The following is a 19,934-nucleotide window of genomic DNA, read 5'->3' on the forward strand; positions in this document are numbered from 1 at the left end:
AATCATCGATTCTAATGGCACTAATATCCTCATGACAAGAGTACTGCCTTCCATATACCATGAAAAATATTTCAAATGGCGTCACCGGCTCTGTACATTCAAAACTAGTTAGATTTATAGAACACTCCACATAACAACAGCAGAATAAACATTCTTTTCAAGTGCACACACAAACATACACACACACAAAAAAAACTAGTTAGATAAAAGGCAGAAAGCAAAACTACTGTTTGAACTGCCTGAATCATATACACAAGGCTATCTAAAATAATGGGTTACATGCCTCTGTATTCAGTTAGCTGGGAACAATATGAATGGCCTTTCTGGTTCACACAGTCTCTCCCTAGTCCTTATCCACCTACTCCCCACCTCAACCCCACAAAGTTACACAAGTATACCAAATTTAAAAAAAAAAAACAGATAAAAGAAATTGAACAATATAAACCTAGCAGAAATCTGAAATCACTCCAACTTCAAACTTTAAATAATTTGCCTAGTGAGAGCAGCCCTCAGATGCACTGTGACTCAGCATTTTATGATGCCTGAGACATGAAATGAGATAAAGGTCTTGTTCCCTTCATGGCATTACCTAAATATGGAGCGAAAATAAATGAGCTACCTCAAAAACACAAACTCAGTGGCTGAAATGTTACAGCGCTCAACCTCACGCAGATCTGACTCAATATGTGATGACAGGGAGGACAGCAAGTGTCAGCTGAAGCACACAGAACCGTTCTGAAATAACTTGACCTGTAACTTTAGCAAATAACAATGCTGACTACAATTAACACTCAGAAATGGAGAAAATATTGTGACTAAATGAAAATAAAAAATATATGAACTGCGGCGACTGATTTCAGTCAGGTAAAAAAAATAACTTAGACCTGGGGTGGGGTGGGGGGATTCACCCAGCTACTCTTCACTAGAAAACAGAAGCTAAAATTGAACCAAGGGAAAACACTTGCTATAAAAACATTAAGTAAAACTGAAACAAATAGAAAAGTTCAGCTCTTTTTGACTCGTTATGGACAGAAAGAAAATAAGATGAAAATAAAATAATAAACTATATGAAGGTTGCAATAAAGACAAAGTTTTCAGTTTATATTCTCGTGTGGAGTACAAACGGATGGAGGAAGAAGAGAATATGGTACTTGGCAAGCAGGGAGAGCTGGATATCTGAGATCAGGAAGAAGGACTGAGGAGTATTCCACATAGGCAATAGAGGAAGTTGGGGAATTCCACTTGGGAATCCAAGAATTTAAATAAAGACAATGAATAGAGACGTGGAGACAGCTTATAGGCAAATGGGCCAAAAAAAGTTGCTAATACTTACTTAGTTTTAGCTCCTGTTTTTAGTACTCTGTATTAACTTTTTTAATCCTCAAAACAAGCCAATGCTATAAATACTATTAAACCCCATTTCACACGCGAGGCAACAGCCTCAGAAAAGCTAAGTAACTTGTTCAAGGTCACATTGTTAATAAATGGCGGAGTCAGGCTACCAGCCCACACACTCTAACTCCACCACAACTTTATACTGCCTCTTATGAACCACTCAAAATGTGAAAAGGAAGTGGGGGAATTGAAATTATTGAGGCCTTTACTGCATTCAAAACTAGACCATCTGCATTCAAAAACAGAGTGAACTTCCCCTAAGGAACTTACAGCCCATTAATGGAGTTCAGACTCACAGCAAAATACCACTCAAGTCCGACATCAGACCTATCTTACAAAAGGCACAAGCCAAGGATAGTGGGAACTCAAATGAGATAGCAATGTTCACCAGGTTGTGGAATCTAGGAAGACGTCACTGAAACAGCAGCATTTTGGACAGGATTTGAGAAAACTGGAAGAGTTAGGTGAAAGGAGCATCATGACTTCACATCAATTAACTCCCCAGGGTTTTCAGGATAAATTTCAACTCTTTGGCATGGCACTCAATGCTCTCCAAACTAGGTCTGGGGGAAAGCCAGGGAGAAGGGATTATCCTAAGTGAGATGCCTATGCTGGAGTCTTTGTTCCCGGTTCAGGTTCCAAAGGATCAGAACATCTTATTTTTTCTGTCTCCATAAATCGTTAGTGGGTTGAAGGTAGGCACCATGGCTTATTCTTAACACTCCACTCCACCAGTCCAGGCGTCCAAAGCTCTTAGCACATGGCAGGTGCATAGCAAACATTTTCTGAAGCAAATCTAAATCATGGGCAACAATCACCAGATGACTGTGCGCCCAACCAGGCTGCCTGATACCATCTAGACCTCTGGTGTTGGCTAATTTTAAAGCTACCAAGAGACCTAAACACATGATCCGGAGGTAACAGGTGGAACTTGTGGATCTAGATGCCACAAACCAATTGTGAAGGGACATGAGACAATTGTGAAAATCTAAACACGGACTAGGAATTAGGTGAAGGAATTCATTTCATTACATGTGGTGATGTGATTATGCCTTAAAAAGTCATCTGTTAGACTTATATAGAGTATTTATAAACTTAATGATTTCCCTTAAAACACTGGAAGTAGGGAGTATGGGGGGAATAGATGAAACAAAGTGGGCAAAATGTAGCTAACCGTTCGGTATATTATACTACTTTTAGTGAATGTCTGAAAATGCCCTAATATAAAACACACACAGCACACACACACCCAGGTGCTGTTTTTCATCGTAAACCCCGAGGGAACCAGATCCAGAGGGTCCACCGGCGGCAGCTCGGATTCTGAGGACTACCTCCGCGAGCCCGGACCGCCTTTCTCTCCCGCCGGACTCGAAGCGGACCGAGGGGGCGGCTGTGGGCCGCATCGGCCTCTTCATCCTTTCAGCACCCCCCTAAACGCCTCTGGAGAGAGCTGGTGTCACGGAGGGTAGCGTGCAGACTTAGTTATCCCGGTTTCTACGCTGGACTTCGCCCAGCGGCCCAGAGCCTCAAGGCAGTAGACCACCTCACCCACTTCCTCAGCGCCCGAGACGCCGCCACCACCTCGGCCGAGTGCTCGAGGCGGGCTCCGAGAAGCAACGTCACGGCGCGCCGTGCGTCGGTTCAAAGGTCGGCCCTGCCCCCGCCTCCCCCTCGCTGTCTCGCTCGGCCTGCGCTGCCGCTGCCGCCGCCGCCGCCGCCGCCGCCGCTGCCGTGGGCCCGGCTCCGCTCCGCCTGCTCCGCCGCCTTCCTCCCTGAGCGCTGCCAGGCCGGCCGCCATGGCGAACGTGGCCGACACGAAGCTGTACGACATCCTGGGCGTCCCGCCCGGCGCCAGCGAGAACGAGCTGAAGAAGGTATTGGGGAGCGGGCCGCCCGGGCAGGGTGTGAGGGGCGCAGGCCTGAGCGGCTGGGACTGCCAGGCCGCGCTGTGGGGCGGCCCGCTAGCCGGCGGCGGCGGGCCCAGGCTGGGGGCCGGCGGCGAGACCGGCCCGCCGCGGGCCGCGCACTCCAGCCTCGGCTGACCTTGGGCCGCCGGCCCCGCCCGCCCGCCTACAGATGCAGCAAATAAAACCCACCCCTGAGCAAACACGATGAAAACGCTTCCTTCCTCCCTCCCCCGGCGGGCGCCGGAGGCCTGGCGCTCTTGGGAGGCAGCTGCCTGCCCGGCCCTCCCCGCGCCGAGGTCACCACCCTGGAAAAACAGGTTGGACCGAGACGCCCAGCGCATCCCGGCCCCGGGAGAGGAGTTGACCGCGCCGCGGACGTCGGCACCCGAGCCGCGTCGGGGCTGCTCTGGGGCCTGGCGGAGGGTCGAGGCCGCCCCCGCCGGGTGCCTGTGGGAACTTAGGGATGTTTCCTGGGAGCCGCGGCCGCGGAGCTTCTCCCCGCCTTTCTCCCTCGCCCATTGACCCGGAGGTGGCGTGGGTGTGTGTCTGGGTGCATTGTTCTGTGGGCAGGTAACCCAAATGTTATGTGCTCGTTTCAGGAAAAAGCTGTGGGTCCCAGCCAAACACCTGAGCGTACACTGACTAAAAATAAATAGAAGGCCTCATTATCGCTGTTTGCATTGCTGCGAATCTTTTATCTCAGGATTTCAAAGCATTTGAGGCATTTGATTAAGCCACACAGCATCTTCACGGGGCTTAGAGTATCCGAATTTGTAAGCTTAGAAAAATGAGAATGCTCCTTAGGCAGTGGGACGGGTGCAATTGAGAGTAAAAGCACTTCCTGTTACCTTACCGGAAATGCTATTCTGTGTTACATAATTCAGGTGTCTGTGAATGAACGCTTAAGTGCTTTATATCTCAGCCACCCAAATGTATGCAACTTCACTAAGACCGAGGTCACTCCAGTTAAGACCCCAATCAATCCACCGTATGAAAATAAACCATGACCTAGGAGCTTGTCTTGGCTTTTTCCTGATGCTACAATTAGAGGAGCCATCGTGAGCCAGATTCTTACCTTAGCTTAATTTTTTTTTAACATCTTTATTGGAGTATAATTGCTTTACAATGGTGTGTTACTTTCTGCTTTATAACAGAGTGAATCAATTATACATATGTTCCCATATCTCTTCGCTTAGCTTAATTTTAATAATAGTGTTTTTGCAGGCTGTAGAGCTTAACAGTCATTTCTCTTTAGAGTTAATTGGAGTCGTCTTGGTCTGCTTACGGGCCATCAAAGACATTTGACAATAGTGAAAATAGGGGATTTTTCAGTATTTTGTTTTTCTCTGGCTTTGTTTCATTGTTTGTATCTGGCTTTAGTATAACTTGTTTTCAAGTATAACTACTGTCTGCTTTGTTATTAGTGAGAAAACAATATTAAGATGGAATATGCCCAACAATGCTAATGAATAAAGGATATTTTGGGAGGTTATGATTTTAGAACATTGCTTCTCAGAAAATTGGATGTTACGTTAGTACTCACAAATCTTTAAACTGGTCTTTATATATAACCTTTTTTTTTAAAATCTTTTATTGAAGGCATACAGAAAGTTAGCCAAGGAATACCATCCCGATAAGAATCCAAATGCTGGTGACAAAGTAAGTTATTTGAGACTTTTTTCCCCTGAGATTTCTGTTTTAAACTTAAATCGCCCTTCTTGGGGAAAAAAGGGAATGTTGTAAGAAAAGTCCATTTATTCCCATAGTGCCAAAGTTTTATGTTAAGAGTATTTTGGTTTTACAATGGGAATACTAACATTCGGGGCAGTGGTAGGTGGTAAATAGGACCAGAATCAAACCAAAGGTAACTTGTAACTTTTCTTTTAGAATTAAATGAATTCTAGATTCCTGTAGCTTTTTATTTGTAAATCCAATTGTTTTACTTTTTCTTTATAGTTCAAAGAAATAAGTTTTGCATATGAAGTACTATCAAATCCTGAGAAGCGCGAACTATATGACAGATATGGAGAACAAGGTCTTCGGGAAGGTAGCGGCGGAGGTGGTGGCATGGATGATATTTTCTCTCACATTTTTGGTGGGGGATTATTCGGCTTCATGGGCAATCAGAGCAGAAGTCGAAATGGCAGAAGAAGAGGAGAGGACATGATGCATCCACTCAAGTGAATATCTTTTTTCTTTTTTAAAAAAAATGCTAAATACTTTTTTTCAAGTAGAAGTACTCAGTAAAAGAGAAGAGGCATCAAAAAATACTCTGTCCATCAGAAAAAAAAAAAAATCTTCCATTTACCATGCTGTCCTCATTGGGTGACTAAGTTGAATTTAATAACCTGAATGTTGGTATTTTGCTAACAGATCTTAAAGGATGGTTGGTGTTTTTACAGAGTAGGAAGATTGATTTGGTATATGCTTCTGAGGCTGCTTGTTTTTAAATTTTCAATTATGAAGATTCTTTTCTTTGAAGTATTTAGACCTCCTGAGTTACTTTTTATTTAAAAACTTACAAATTGAGTGACCATCTGGCTAGTTTGTTAACATGTTACAGTAACTCATTACTTGTTCCTCAGTCTGAACTGTCCTAAATTGATTTCCACTGAGCTTGCTGGCCTCAAGCCTGACATTAACCTGCCAACATATGAATGGTACCTGACCTTGATCTTAGACTGTGAACCCAATATGAAAATAACTATTTTACTTTGCAAAATTTGTGAGATCTTTTGTCCCGTTAACTTTTCATGGACCAGTAATGGTTATACTAGTAAATGCCAGAGACTGAAGTTCAAGTGTTTATTTGAAATATTTCATAGTATCTAGTTTATACATTTGAGTAGGTAAGAGGAAGTAAAGTGTAATTTGTTAAAATTTTCCTGTTATTACAACATTTCATTTTGGATGGCTTTATAATATTCCATTCCATCATTTATTTAATCATTCCCTTTTCTGTAGGATGTTACCAGTTTTTTCCTATCATAAATAGCGCTGCTATGAGTATCTTTATATACAGCTTTGTCTCTCCTTGGCAGAGATTCCTGGGCAGGCATCAGTGTTTTGAGGCTGATAAATATAACTAAATTGCCTTGTAGAGAATTGTGCCAGTTTAGCCCCACTGGTGGAGAGTGCCAGCTTCACTAGACCATTACCCACATTTTTCCTTCTTTTGCCATGTTTGTTGAAGTGAAGATTTTTCTGGCCTCTTACACAGCAGTGTTGCTTACTAATTGTAGTTTAATATGTTAGGGGAAGAAGACCTACCTATCATGTAAATCGTTGGTTAAAGGTTCTTAGGAGGAGGTTAAAGCCTGATGGAACCAAGTGCTTTGGTCTAAGGTCTAGATATGCCGTTGTTTGGAAGTGCTGGTAGTGTTTTGACCATAAATGTTTTATTATACTGTCTAGAATGTATAAAAGATAACAATTTTGAGAAAGTTTGAATGCCACAAAATAGTATAGGTGCTTTGCAAAGCACATTTAACTTCTTTTGATCCTCTATTTTTGTTTTTTTTGCGCGGTACGCGGGCCTCTCACTGCTGTGGCCTCCCCCGCTGCGGAGCACAGGCTCCGGACGCGCAGGCTTAGTGGCCATGGCTCACGGGCCCAGTTGCTCCGCGGCACATGGGATCTTCCCCGACCGGGGCACGAACTCGTGTCCCCTGCATCGGCAGGCGGACTCCCAACCACTGCGCCACCAGGGAAGCCCTGTTCCTCTATTTTAAAGTAAACTTTTACTATTAAAGGAGATTTAAAAACACCATGAGAAAGGTAAAACCAAATTAAATGCATTGCTTGCAAATTGTAAATAATATTTTTGAGACTTTTGATGTATATAGATTTGGAAATGAATGGTCCTGCAGTTCAGATATGCTGTATGAATAAAGACGAGTTGGGTTTTATCAGTTGGGATTTTTAATAGGCTTTTTAACTTGGCCATTTTGGGGTCATAGACCCCTTTGAAATTTTTGCAAAAGTTGCTCAAGTTTTGGTTATAATTCACTGCGTTTTTCAGACATCTAAAACTTGCTGTAGGCTCTCTCTTGGAAACCTATTCTTCTCATCTTTCACACTCTAGATAAGGCCAATTTTTTTTTTTTTAAGACATATGCAATCTAATTGCCTCCTGTAAATTGTAATGTAACTTTGTAGCGTTTCTGAATTGTCCTTGAAGGGGACAGAGCCTTATAGTAGAGCCTGGACTCTGGAGCCAGACTGCCTATGTGATCTTGGGCAAGTTACTTCTCTGTGCCTCAGTTTTGTCCTGTAACATGAGGATAATAATTTTACCTCATTCAGGGGGTTGGATTAGGTGGAGGTCTTCTTGAGGCCTGAAGAAGGTGTGATGTTTTGAGTTTGTGCAGTTATCAGCTTTATCAGGAAATGCAGCACAGTAAATTATTGGCCTGATCCTTTAAGTTCTGGCTTTGAGCAATACATATATTGTTTATAGCCATAAACAATTTGAGCTACAAAATAAAATCTCACTCAGTTGATTTATGTAAGATGTTCTTGAATTCTTTGTTTAAAAGATTATAGTGGAATTTGCTATATCAGCTATCGTTTATATCTTGAATTTAAGAGAACTTGGCAAAATTTGAACCTAATTCTTTTCTCCCCAGAGTATCTTTAGAAGATCTGTATAATGGCAAGACAACCAAACTACAACTTAGCAAGAATGTACTCTGTAGCGCATGCAGTGGGTAAGTGTGTTTTCTGGTTATGAAATGAATTTCATCCATTCTTTCAGTGGCACATTGAGTCCATATCAGATAAAAATTGTTCATGATTTCAAACTGACTACCCAACCCAGAACACTTTCTGATACCTCTGAAAGTCTTTAAATACCAGTCATTGGGCGTTGAAGATGAAGGTGAAAAGCACAATTCCTATTTGTCATGGCCTAGGGGGCATATTCTAATTTATACTTTTGCTTGCTTTAGCCAAGGTGGAAAGTCTGGAGCTGTTCAGAAGTGTAGTGCTTGTCGGGGTCGAGGTGTACGCATCATGATCAGACAGCTGGCTCCAGGAATGGTACAACAGATGCAGTCTGTGTGTTCTGACTGTAATGGAGAAGGTATGCATGCCAGTGTTTCTCTGCTTTTATGTTGGATGGATTGGGAATACAGAAGTTGGAGAGGCTTACAGTTTTTCTTTTTCAACGTGTGTTTGTATTCATCTTATTAAAGATACAGAGGGTTCTGAAAGAGAAATGTAAAAATAATATTTCCTTATGTATAGGCCCAGTGAACACAGATAAACAGTAAACTTATATTATGTTGAGTGAAATGTTAGTCTTTTTTCATTCCAAAAAGATGGGGCAAAGTTTTTTGTCCCTTTATATTTTAAAAAGTTATATTTGGTAAAAGAGAGCAAATTGTTTAGTTCTCATTCTGATAAGTGGAGAATTTTACTGTAAGCTTTAGTTAGCTTTTGAGGATAGATTATTGCAATTGAAGCTCTTTTTACAGAAGTAAATATTTTAGGCTTTGTGGGCGAATGTTTTCTGAAACTGCTATTCACTTCTGCCCTTTTAGCACTTTTATAGCCACAGACAATATGTAAACAAGTGGGCATGACTGTCTTCTAGATAAACATTACTTATAGAAACAAGGGCATGCCCATTTTGGCCTGTGAGCCTTAGTTTGCCAGCCCTTGTTCTAGAGCAGTGCTATCCAAAAGAATTTTTCTGTGATGATGGGAAAGTTCTGTGTATGTAATGTCTAGTATAGTAGCCACTAGCCACCTGTGTATGACTGAGGAACTGAACCTTTTTTTTTTTTTTTTTTTTTTGCGGTACGTGGGCCTCTCACTGTTGTGGCCTCTCCCGTTGCGGAGCACAGGCTCCAGATGCGCAGGCTCAGCAGCCATGGCTCATGGGCCCAGCCGCTCCACGGCATGTGGGATCTTCCCGGACCAGGGCACGAACCCGTGTCCCCTGCATCGGCAGGCGGACTCTCAACCACTGCGCCACCAGGGAAGCCCTGAACTTTTAATTTTAATTATTTTTAAATTAAATAGCCACATTGGCTAGTGGCTACCACATTGGGCAGTTCTAGAACATCCTTTTCCAAATTGCTTCTGGCAGAGACAAGATAATTTGGAGAAGCTGCATATCATATTCCCCTTCTGGAGCGTCTCAGGGCATTTTACCTTATTAAAGTTGCTAACAATTCCCACTCTCAAGAAATCAGAATTGACTGAAATCTTTTCCCATGTGCCATTACCATTTTAAGGAACTGGTGCTTTGCAGAACATACTTTGAAGAAGCAGTGTTCCTGAAGTCACTTATACATGTCATCTGAGCATTAAAGTGTGCCACTAATCAGCCATCAGAAATTGATGGTATTTTTTTTTCACAGTATACTATATGTACAGCTTTGGTTTTATTTTATTATAGCACTGATCAAATATTTCAGAAGAATACATAGAAGAAAAAAGCTGTTAGAGTTATAAAGGATGTTTAAATCTTTATTTGGGTTGTCTCTCTCCATTGTTAAATTTAAATGAAACTAAGACAAAAAAATGAAAAAGCAGCTGTAGAAGTTCCAGCATCCGACCACCCATTTTGTTTGCTTGATCATTAGGCTTTGTTTTAACTTAGGAAGTAGAGTCAGGAGTTAAGAAAATATTGTTTAAGATACTTTATACTCTGGAATAGAGGAGACTAGGTAGCTGGGTCCTTTAGGTAACCTGCAGTAAGATGTGAGTTTTTGTTATTAAGAATGATATGTCAATCAAAAGTTCAGGTAGCAGTTTAAAGACATTCAGGAAATTTATTTAGTGAATAAAGGCATTATCAAGACCTATCTTACTTAAGAGTGCGGTAGAGTACCCTTGCTGGAAGTTTGAATGACCTCTTTTTCCAGGGGAGGTAATTAATGAAAAGGACCGCTGTAAAAAATGTGAAGGGAAGAAGGTGATTAAAGAAGTCAAGATTCTTGAAGTCCACGTAGACAAAGGCATGAAACATGGACAGAGAATTACATTTACTGGGGAAGCAGACCAGGCCCCAGGAGTGGAACCAGGAGACATTGTTCTTTTGCTACAAGAAAAAGAACATGAGGTAATTTCCTTTTTGTTTGTTTTATTTTTGCCTCAGAAGACCAGAAATGGGTCTTGTATGCAAGATATAGGTTAGATCAGTTTGAGTTTCCTGAAGCAACACTGAACATAGATGAAGTTGTTAAGTCCTTAGGCTGAGTTCATAAGAACTGACTTCTTTAGTAGACCAACAAGACAGGTGCTGTCAGAAGCACTGTAGAAGGAGTTGGTCTGGGTCCCAGCTCTGCCATTGACTGGCAGTATAACCTTAAGTAATCCTGTTGTGTCTGTACCTCGGTTTCCTTATTTATGAAAATAAGGGCATTGGACCAGATAATCTAGGCAGCCTAGGTTTCACTGTGAAACTCCTTGGATGGTTGGTGAGGGCTTCAGTCCTCAGTACTGCTCTGTTGACTTGTTTTACATATTGGGTATCTATGTGAGCTTTCTTGAAAGAAAAGGTTCTGCGGTTTTAAAAACATTTTATTTTTAAATTTCTTTTTTTTTTTTTTTTTGGCTGTGCTGCGCAGCTTGTGGGATCTTAGTTCCCCAGCCAGGGATTGAACCTGGGCCCACGGCAGTGAAAGCACCGAGTCCTAACCACTGGACTGCCAGGGAACACCCTATTTTTAAATTGCTCATTGACTCTGTATTGTATCCATTAATGTACATGGCAAAATGTACTGGGCTGATGATGTGGCCTGGTATATATTATTTTGATTATACCATTGTATCTGTATTTTTTAAATGTGCGATGGAGTATATTTTAAGTTTTTTGTTTGTTTTTTGATTTGGACCATTTTTAAAGTCTTTGTTGAATTTGTTACAATATTGCTTCTGTTTTATGTTTTGGTTTCTTTGGCCACGAGGCATATGGGATCTTAGCTCCCCGACCAGGGATTGAACCCGCAACCCCTGCATTGGAAGATGAAGTCTTAACCACTGGGCCACCAGGGAAGTCCCCTAAATTCTTGGATATAGAAGCATTTGACAGGATTCTGGCTTTGTACTTGATCGCACTGCCATTTTGAGTTCCTTTGGAAGCATTTAGATTACAAGTCAGCCGCCTTTTTTAGTTCACACCAGAATTTTCTCCCATTTGATGGTGATTTCTACAAATGAAGTAAATTTTAAAAATCACTTCAAGAATCCAATAGAGATTAAAGCCATATTGAGATGCAGATTCTGGGAATTTGATTTGATTCATTCCCTCATTAGATTGTGGCTTGCTCTCCTAGACAAGCCTTTCTCAAGGTATACTAGTCGAATTTATTGCCTCAGCAAAGCTATAAATTGCTATATATCTTGGCCTTTTGTGAATATTGCCAAACCTACCAGTGGCAAGGGTCCCTAGATTGCTTTTGTGGTTGTTTTTTTTAAGGAGTAATTTCTAGAATTCTGCCTTAGAGTGTTATGGATTAAAATATTCTGTAAGAATTTGGGATTTTAAAAAATAGAAATCACTGACCTTGGAGACAAGGGACTTAAGTTCTGGCTCCCATTTATTAGCTTTAGCTTCCCTGGGCTTGGCTTTGCATACTAAAAAAAAAAAGTCATCCCTCAGAAAGATGGTGTAGAATCAAATGAGATAATGAATAAGCTGCTCTTCTTTCTTGGGGCTGTGAGGAGGAGGCATTTGGAAGTAAATCACCTCCAAAATTATGGGCAGCAGTGGAATTGCGTGGAATTTCCAACAGACAGCAGATGTTACTGGTTGTCTAAAGTAGAAAGTAGAAGATGATAAAGGTTAGAATGGAAGTTCATCTAGTAAGAGGTCAAAGATTGTTCCTTCTTGGTTTTATTGTGACCGGTAAAGTAAATTTGAGCCCAAAATGAGATTTAGGTATCTTGTTTTGTTTATACCACTGAGAATATTCTTAACCTTCTTAAGAAAAATTGATTAGTTTGACTAGTTCATGAACATACTCGTATTTTGTTTGGGGCTTTCTTTTTTAAAAAAGCTCTCAACACTTGTGCTGAAGGAATTGTGAGGCCGTGAGATCAGGGTGGGTACTGTAGCTGAAACAGAGTGTAAATCTTCTGATCAAAAAACAATTCAATTTTGAGAGTGCTGTGTATGCATGTGTATCATCTTTCAGTACTGGTGTGTGTGTATTTTGGTAATCTTGCTATCATGGTGCATTTGTACAGCAAAGAACCACAGTGGTGGGTAAGATCTGGTGATGTTAGTCTCTCTTCTATACTCTTTATTTTTCAGAAATTATTACAGCTTTTATGTGTTTTACTGTCTGGTTCTTGGTAATTTCTCCTCATTAGTCTGTTTTTTCAAAATATCCTGGCCATTCTTGCCTGTTTATTCTCTGTTTGAATTTTAGGATCAAATTGTCTAATATAACCACCCTTCCTGCTGGTCCCCTGCCCCACCCAAAAAAAACCCTAATACCATTTTTTATTGGAATTACTTTAAGTTGAGCTCTCCTATACAAGAACATAGTATCCCTTCATGCTTCCTACTTCTTTTTTTTTTTTTTTTAATTTATTTATTTGGTCTCACTGTGCAGCATGTGGAACTTCCCCAACCAGGGATGGAACCCGTGTCCCCTGCATTGGGAATGCGGAGTATTAACCACTGGACCACCAGGGAAGTCCACTCCCTACTGCTAATATAGCTTTAACCAAAGGATATTTGGTTAAAGATAGTTTTTGGAACAGTAATGTAATGATATGTTCAGAAACACTTTCATTTTATGAACTTGCAAGAGCATTGAAAAGTGCTGCATGAAAGAAACCGTATTGAAGTTAATTTTTCCACCCATTGTGAGAAACAGCTGAGTAAACTCTCATAGGAAATATACATTCAGTGGTTCTCAAACTTTAGCATACATTAGAATCCCCTGGAGGGTTTATTAAAACTACAGATTGCAGGTCCTCACCTTTATAGATTCTGATGCAGTGGTTATGGGATGAGGCCCAAGAATGTGCATTCCTAACCAGTTTACTGTTGCTGCTGAGGCTGCTGGTCCAGGACCACTGGTCAAGATAATGGTTTGAGATTAACTTTTCTTCATAGGTAAATTTAGGAGGATAATTTAGGAAAAGAGGATATCTTTCAGATTTCCTCTCTTCTCTGACTGAACCAGCCAGGATTATTCTTTAGAAGAGATAACTATTGTATTGAAAAAAAATTAGGTGACCTTTCACTGCAGTTAATTTTATTTCAGCTTAAATTTCAAAAGTTAACTATAGATATTTGTGAATTCTAATAAGCAAACGTTTTAAGTTGGGCACGTGTGAAATTGGATGTATTTTTCCCTACACATTGAACGCTCATTTTTTAATGTTTATTGAATAACCTTTGCATTACCTAGTCCATAGGCTTATAGTGTAATAATAAGCCAACTTTAGCATTTGTTTTACATTCACCTAAGCAAGTTTTGAATTTTAGGTGAGGTAAAATTTGTTTGTATTTGTATGAAGCATGGGGTTTGAGCCCCTTTACTGGCTGAGCATTACTGGTTGAGCTTTTTTAGTTGAACTTGGGCTTTCACCTTTCCCTGTTAGAATCACATCTGGAGGAAACTCCAAGTGAACCTGTTCTCCAGAATCCCACTGGGCCTTGTACACCTTTTCACTCACAGGCAGTGTTTCGAAATGGTCCATAATTGTAAAATATACCTGGTTCTGTTTTTGAAGTTTCAGTTGTACCTTATGAGTCATTGTTTTCCCAATTCCAATTCTTTCGTGATAGAAGCTTTTAGCATATTACTTGAGAATAGCTAGGTTTCCTTATATAAATTTAGGAAACCTAGGGATGGTGGCAGTTTGGCTTTTGCAGTAAATGGTAGAACTAAGGTTTTGAAATTGATTCAAGGAGGACAGAACAACAGTGTATGCCTCCATAATTTTTTAAAAAGATGTTTCTGGTGTGCTTTATTTGTAGGTGTTCCAGAGAGACGGAAATGATTTGCACATGACATATAAGATAGGACTTGTTGAAGCTCTATGTGGATTTCAGTTCACATTTAAGCACCTTGATGGACGTCAGATTGTGGTGAAATACCCCCCTGGCAAAGTAATTGAGCCAGGTAAATCTTGATTTTTGCCTGATCCAAGATTCTTTCTACAGTAGCTGACTCAAAAAAATATTGTTGTGCACCTTCTTGGGTAAAATTCTTAATATTTTCCCCTTTATTTACTCAAATAATAGGATGTGTCCGTGTAGTTCGAGGTGAAGGAATGCCACAGTATCGTAATCCCTTTGAAAAAGGTGATCTTTACATAAAATTTGATGTGCAGTTTCCTGAAAACAACTGGATCAACCCAGACAAGCTTTCTGTAAGTGTTCTCTAAATTTAGGCAACAGATGAGTTAAGTTTAATAATAGTTGTATTTCTGTGTCACCTTCCCTTTGTTTTGGGTGCTAAGATTAGATTACACAGTTTATTAATTTGAGTGATTGATGGGCTGTCCTGGTTGTTTTTAAAGTGAGGATACCTGATGTAAAAGTTTATGGGGCCGAGTAGGGAATAGTGAAGGAGTAAAGCAGACTGCGTGTGAGGTGGTGGTGGGAGGATTGGGGCTCCCTGGAGAACAGATATCTCACCTGAAGAGGGCAACCCCCCAGCTTAGCATCTACTGGTTGTTCATGCAGGAAGGCATGTCTAGTGTGAAATTTTCCAGTGTTTAAATGTTAGCAACTAATTCTGTTTTTTGTTTTCTAAGCAATAGATGGGTTGTCCAAAAGATGTCTACAGATTTGGTCTGTGGATCATCCATTTGTGATCTCTGGCTTAAAGTGCAAAGACTAACTGTCAAACATATACCTTGGATTGTATCAAAAGGGAACTTGATAGTGGATGAAGATAATCTTCCAGCTAACCTTATTTTTCTTTATTTTAATGAAGGAATTAGAAGATCTTCTGCCATCTAGACCAGAAGTTCCGAACATTATTGGAGACACAGAGGAGGTAGAGCTTCAAGAGTTTGATAGCACTCGGGGCTCAGGAGGTGGTCAGAGGCGTGAAGCCTATAATGATAGCTCTGATGAAGAAAGCAGTAGCCATCATGGACCAGGAGTGCAATGTGCCCATCAGTAAACTCTGCAAACAAATTGCACAGGTGGATTTTCTTTCCACACTTGCCTGGTTTGTTTTCAGCGATCCAGCTGGTCAACCCAGATGAACTGATGGACATCTGTTGGTCTATGTGTAACTTTTAAAATTGGTATAGTATCTACAGAGTGTATAATTTAAACTAACCACAAAGCTTTACATCTTCATTTCGACTGTTCTGTAGCAGAATAAAGCACTTGAAAGGAAACAAGACTCCCTTTCACATGTGGGTTATAAGTTTCAGTCCTGGTATCTGTGCTTGATTTTTATCAGTTTTGTGTAGATTTTATGTTTCATATTTTAAATTCAAATCCCACATTGTAAAGTTTGTGTACAATTTGTCCTGAAGCTTTGTGTTTGGCTGCACCTGCATAAGCTGCTACAAATAGAATAAAGAATTTCATAGCCTGTATCTATCATTTAGATGCATGGAAAAATGGGCTTTGCACACAATGGGTTTGGAGCTGACTGGGAACAATGGAAAAAATAACATTAGCTGAGCTGTGGTTGTAAAGTTTGGGGTTTCTCCCCCGGCCCTTTTTTTTCCTTTTTTTTCTTTCTTTCTTTTTTTTTTTTACCATCTTGTGAAAGGTTTCTGAAACTCAATAATAAAAAGCAGTTGGTGTAAATTACTCTTTGTCTCACATTTTTAGAAGGAAGAAGTATTTTGAACTGTAAAATCTATCCTTAAACTGGAGAATGTACCCTTAGTTCTGGTTCTTAAACAGCCCTTAAAAACCCATTGGCCTGAAGCTTATGCCTCAGGCACATGCCCATTTTATAGTTTCAAAAGATAAAAGAGAGTTTGATATGTTGGTAGAAACAGGCTTTATTGGCTTCAATTAATGCTTTGTAGAGTCAAGGATATCTGAGTTATGTAACTTCTAAGTTATGATCCTGAGCACTGGGGCCAGGTTAACCTGGCCTGTATTTCCTCACCTCACCCCCTTTTTAAAAATATAAGGTAACAGTAAATCAATATTAGAACCATGTCTGCATAGAACCTGTTAAAATGCTCTGTTTTCATTAAATGTTAAGTTAAAGATTCTCTTGTGTCCATTAAGTTGAATATTTGAGATTGGGGGGGAAGCATTGATTACTATTGTTTTATAGAAAAGTAAGACTCTTAGGCTGGTATGAGAAAAATCAGGTAAAACTACTATGAAAAGGATGTTGTATTGCTCTTCTTTCATCTTCTACTACCTTCTTTTCATTCCCAGAGTAGGTATTTTTAGAACACACTTTAATTTTAGGGAAAAGAGACATCATTTATAGATTTTACATTTGTAAAAGGACAAATGGGAGAAAGCCGAAAACTAAAAATTTTCAATGTATTACGCCATCCCTGAGCCTAATTGTAGTACTTGTAGTTTATTTCTAGGTCTACTAGAACCTGAATGAAAAAAAAAAAGGTGTCCTGGCATTAATCAAGGCCTTGAGGTTTAAATTATTGCCCTATCCACTCTACCTCCATTGTACAAAAACTATTTTACAACTAGCCTGGGCAAGATGCAACAGCATAGTAGTTTTGTATCCAAGGTTACTTCCCCACAACAACTTTAAGTAAGAAATGCAGTGGCAATACAAAGTTTGTAGCCTTTCCAATAAAGGTTTATAAAACATTAGAGCTGTTCAGTGTAGTCTTTCTTTCAGTTCTACCCAGGTTTTTGGACTACAGTAGAGAACCATATGGAAGGGGGAATAAAACCTTGTTAAGGTCTGTTATTTCACTGAGTCTACTGGCTCTACGTTGTAGAGCATCTGTCTAAAGAATAAGCATATATCATCAGTACAAAGAACCTTTTATAACAGCTTTATTGAAATATAATTCATATATCATTAAATCTACTTTTTAAGGAATGTGTGCAGGGAATTCCCTGGTAGTCCAGTGGTTAGAACTCTGCTTCCACTGCTGGGGCCCTGGGTTCTAACTGTGGTCTGGGAACTAAGATTCTGCAAGCTGCGCAGCCAAAAAAAAAAAAAAAGTGTGCAATTCAGTGGTTTTTAGTGTATTCACAGTGTTTTGCAACCATCACCACTGATTCCAGAATATTTTCATCACGCCAGAAAAGAAAAATCCGTTAGTATTTACTTGCAATCTCTAGTTTCTAAGTATTTGCCTATTTCAGATATTTTCTATAAAATGGAATCATGACAATATGTAGCTGTTTGTGACGTGTTCATTTAGTATGTTTTCAAGGTTCATTCCTGTCATAGCATGTATTGGTATTTCATTTTTATGGCAAAATAATACTCCATTGTATAGAAATACCATGTTTGTTTACTCATCCATCAGTTGGTGGACATTTGAGTTTTTTCCATTTGGAATAATGCTGCTGTGAACATTCATGTACAAATTTGTGTGTGGACATGTTTAAAATTCTTTTTGATAAACCTAGGAGTGGAATTGCTGGGTCACATGGTAACTGTTTAATCTTTTGAAGAACTGCCAAACTTCCAAAAAGGCTGCACCATTTTACAGTACCACAATATATGAGGGTTTCAGTTTTTGCATGTAACTGCCAACACTTGCTGTCTTTTAGTATAGCTATCCTAGTGGGTATGAAGTGATTTTGATTTGCATTTCCTACAACTAATGATGTTAAGCATCTTTTCATGTACTTACTGGCCATCTGTGTGTTTCTGGAGAAATGTCTATTTCAGATCCTTTTCCCATACTTTATTCAATAGATTTTCTTACTTTATAACCTTTTTCTGTTCTAGGACACCATCTTACACTTAGTCATATCTGCATAGGTTCCTCTTGGCTGTAACAGTTCTGATTTTATTTGATTTTGATTGGTGACCTAGACAATTTTGAGCAATAGTAGTCAGGTATTTTGTAGAATGAACAATGTAATATTAGTATTAACATGTAAAAGTTGATTCTGATAGTACCAGTTGCAGGAATGTATCAGTATGATGTTTAAAAGAAAAACCTGTTTTCTCTACTCATAACACTTGATACTACCTGGAGTTAGACCCCACAGGTTAAGGGCTCAGTCCCATAAGACTGCCTGGTCTTCAGACACCAATCACAAGTCCCAGATTGTCACCTGTACTTTTGACCAACTGGTTATAAATGCAGGGTACCCACAACCCCCTCCTCGGTTTCAGTAATTTGCTAGAATGGCTCATAGAACTCAGGAACACTTTTCTTACTAGATTGATTACCAGGTTATTATAAGAGATACAACTCAGGAACAGCCAAATGGAATAGGGTCTAGGGGTCTCCCCTTCCCAGTGGTCTAGGGGTGGGACCGAAAGTTCCAACCTTCTTACCATATGGTTGGTTCACTCTGGTAAGCAGCCCCTCTCATTAATATAAACTCAGGAATAGCTGAAAGTGGCTTGTTATAAATTTAAAGACACATCACTAACCCCTATCAGGAAGTTCCATGGGTTTGGGGAGCTCTCTGCCAGGAACCAGGGATGAAAACCAAATTATTTTTCTTATTCTATCACAGTGTCACAGTGTTATTGATATTTCAGTGAAACGGCTGCATATTATAAACTCTGTCAAGGCACGTGTAAAAGTTATTTCTAATAGTCTTACTTGCATGAGTGAATCATTGTGTACTTTGGGAGAAACATGGGAAACTTTGCTCCCACCATCTGCCAACTTTTTGCTTAGTTGTTCAATTCCAGTATACACGTATGGTAGTATCAGAATTGTTAACCCATACCCACATGGGAAAAAAAAAACCCTAATCAACTAGAGTACAGTGCTAAGCATAGTTCCTTTTATCTTTAATTTCACAGACTCCATTTCCAAAGTTACTTAGGAAAGGAGCCTTTCCCCCCACCCCCTTCCATGAGATTGTTTCATACGTTTGTAATATAGTTAAATTGTGTGATTGCATTCTACATTCTATCCTAGGAACCACCCCACCAACACCTCCTAAATGATTTTTTGAAATCTGCGTACAGGGAATTCCCTGGTGGTCCAGTGGTTAGGACTCCACACTTTCACTGCTGAGGGCACAGGTTCAATCCCTGGTTGGGGAAGTAAAATCCCACAAGCTGTGCAGAGTGGCCAAAAATAAATAAAATCTGCATACATTGAGGGTCACTCTTTGTGTTGTGAAGTTCACAATGTCTTGACAAATGCGTAGTGTCATGTATTTACTAGTATGTCATACACAATAAAAAAATCCCCTGAACTTGACCTATTCAACTCCTCTCCCACTTATGATTCTGTGGCAAGTACTTACTGTTTTGCCTTTTCCAAAATTTCATATAGAGTAATATAGTATGTAGCCTTTTCAGTCTTTCACTTAGCAATATGCACTTAAGATGTGTTCATGTCTTGGGGACTTCCCTGGTGGCCCAGTGGTTAAGACTTCACCTTCCAATGCAGGGAGTGTGGGTTCAATCCCTGGTTGGGGAGCTAGGATTCCACATGCCTCATGGCCAAAAAGCCAAAACATAAAACAGAAGCAATATTGTAACAAAAATTCAATAAAGACGTTAAAAAAAAATGGTCCAAATAAAAAAAAAATCTTAAAAA

The 19,934-nt window shown here is 40.0% G+C and overlaps 1 protein-coding gene across 1 annotated transcript; it reads left to right on the forward strand.

Moving 5' to 3' along the window:
* The first annotated feature begins 3,086 nt into the window (after window positions 1-3,086).
* On the forward strand, window positions 3,087-17,014 carry DNAJA2 (DnaJ heat shock protein family (Hsp40) member A2). The gene is made up of 9 exons (XM_082863450.1): window positions 3,087-3,269; window positions 4,902-4,961; window positions 5,259-5,482; window positions 7,931-8,011; window positions 8,252-8,385; window positions 10,178-10,374; window positions 14,254-14,398; window positions 14,521-14,648; window positions 15,218-17,014. The coding sequence occupies exons 1-9, from the start codon at window positions 3,192-3,194 to the stop codon at window positions 15,407-15,409; spliced, it is 1,239 nt and encodes a 412-aa protein (XP_082719576.1). The 5' UTR covers window positions 3,087-3,191; the 3' UTR covers window positions 15,410-17,014.
* The last annotated feature ends 2,920 nt before the right edge of the window (window positions 17,015-19,934 follow it).

This window comes from Leucopleurus acutus, assembly GCF_964270905.1.
Source record: "Leucopleurus acutus genome assembly, chromosome: 20".
In the NCBI taxonomy this organism is placed as follows: domain Eukaryota; kingdom Metazoa; phylum Chordata; class Mammalia; order Artiodactyla; family Delphinidae; genus Leucopleurus; species Leucopleurus acutus.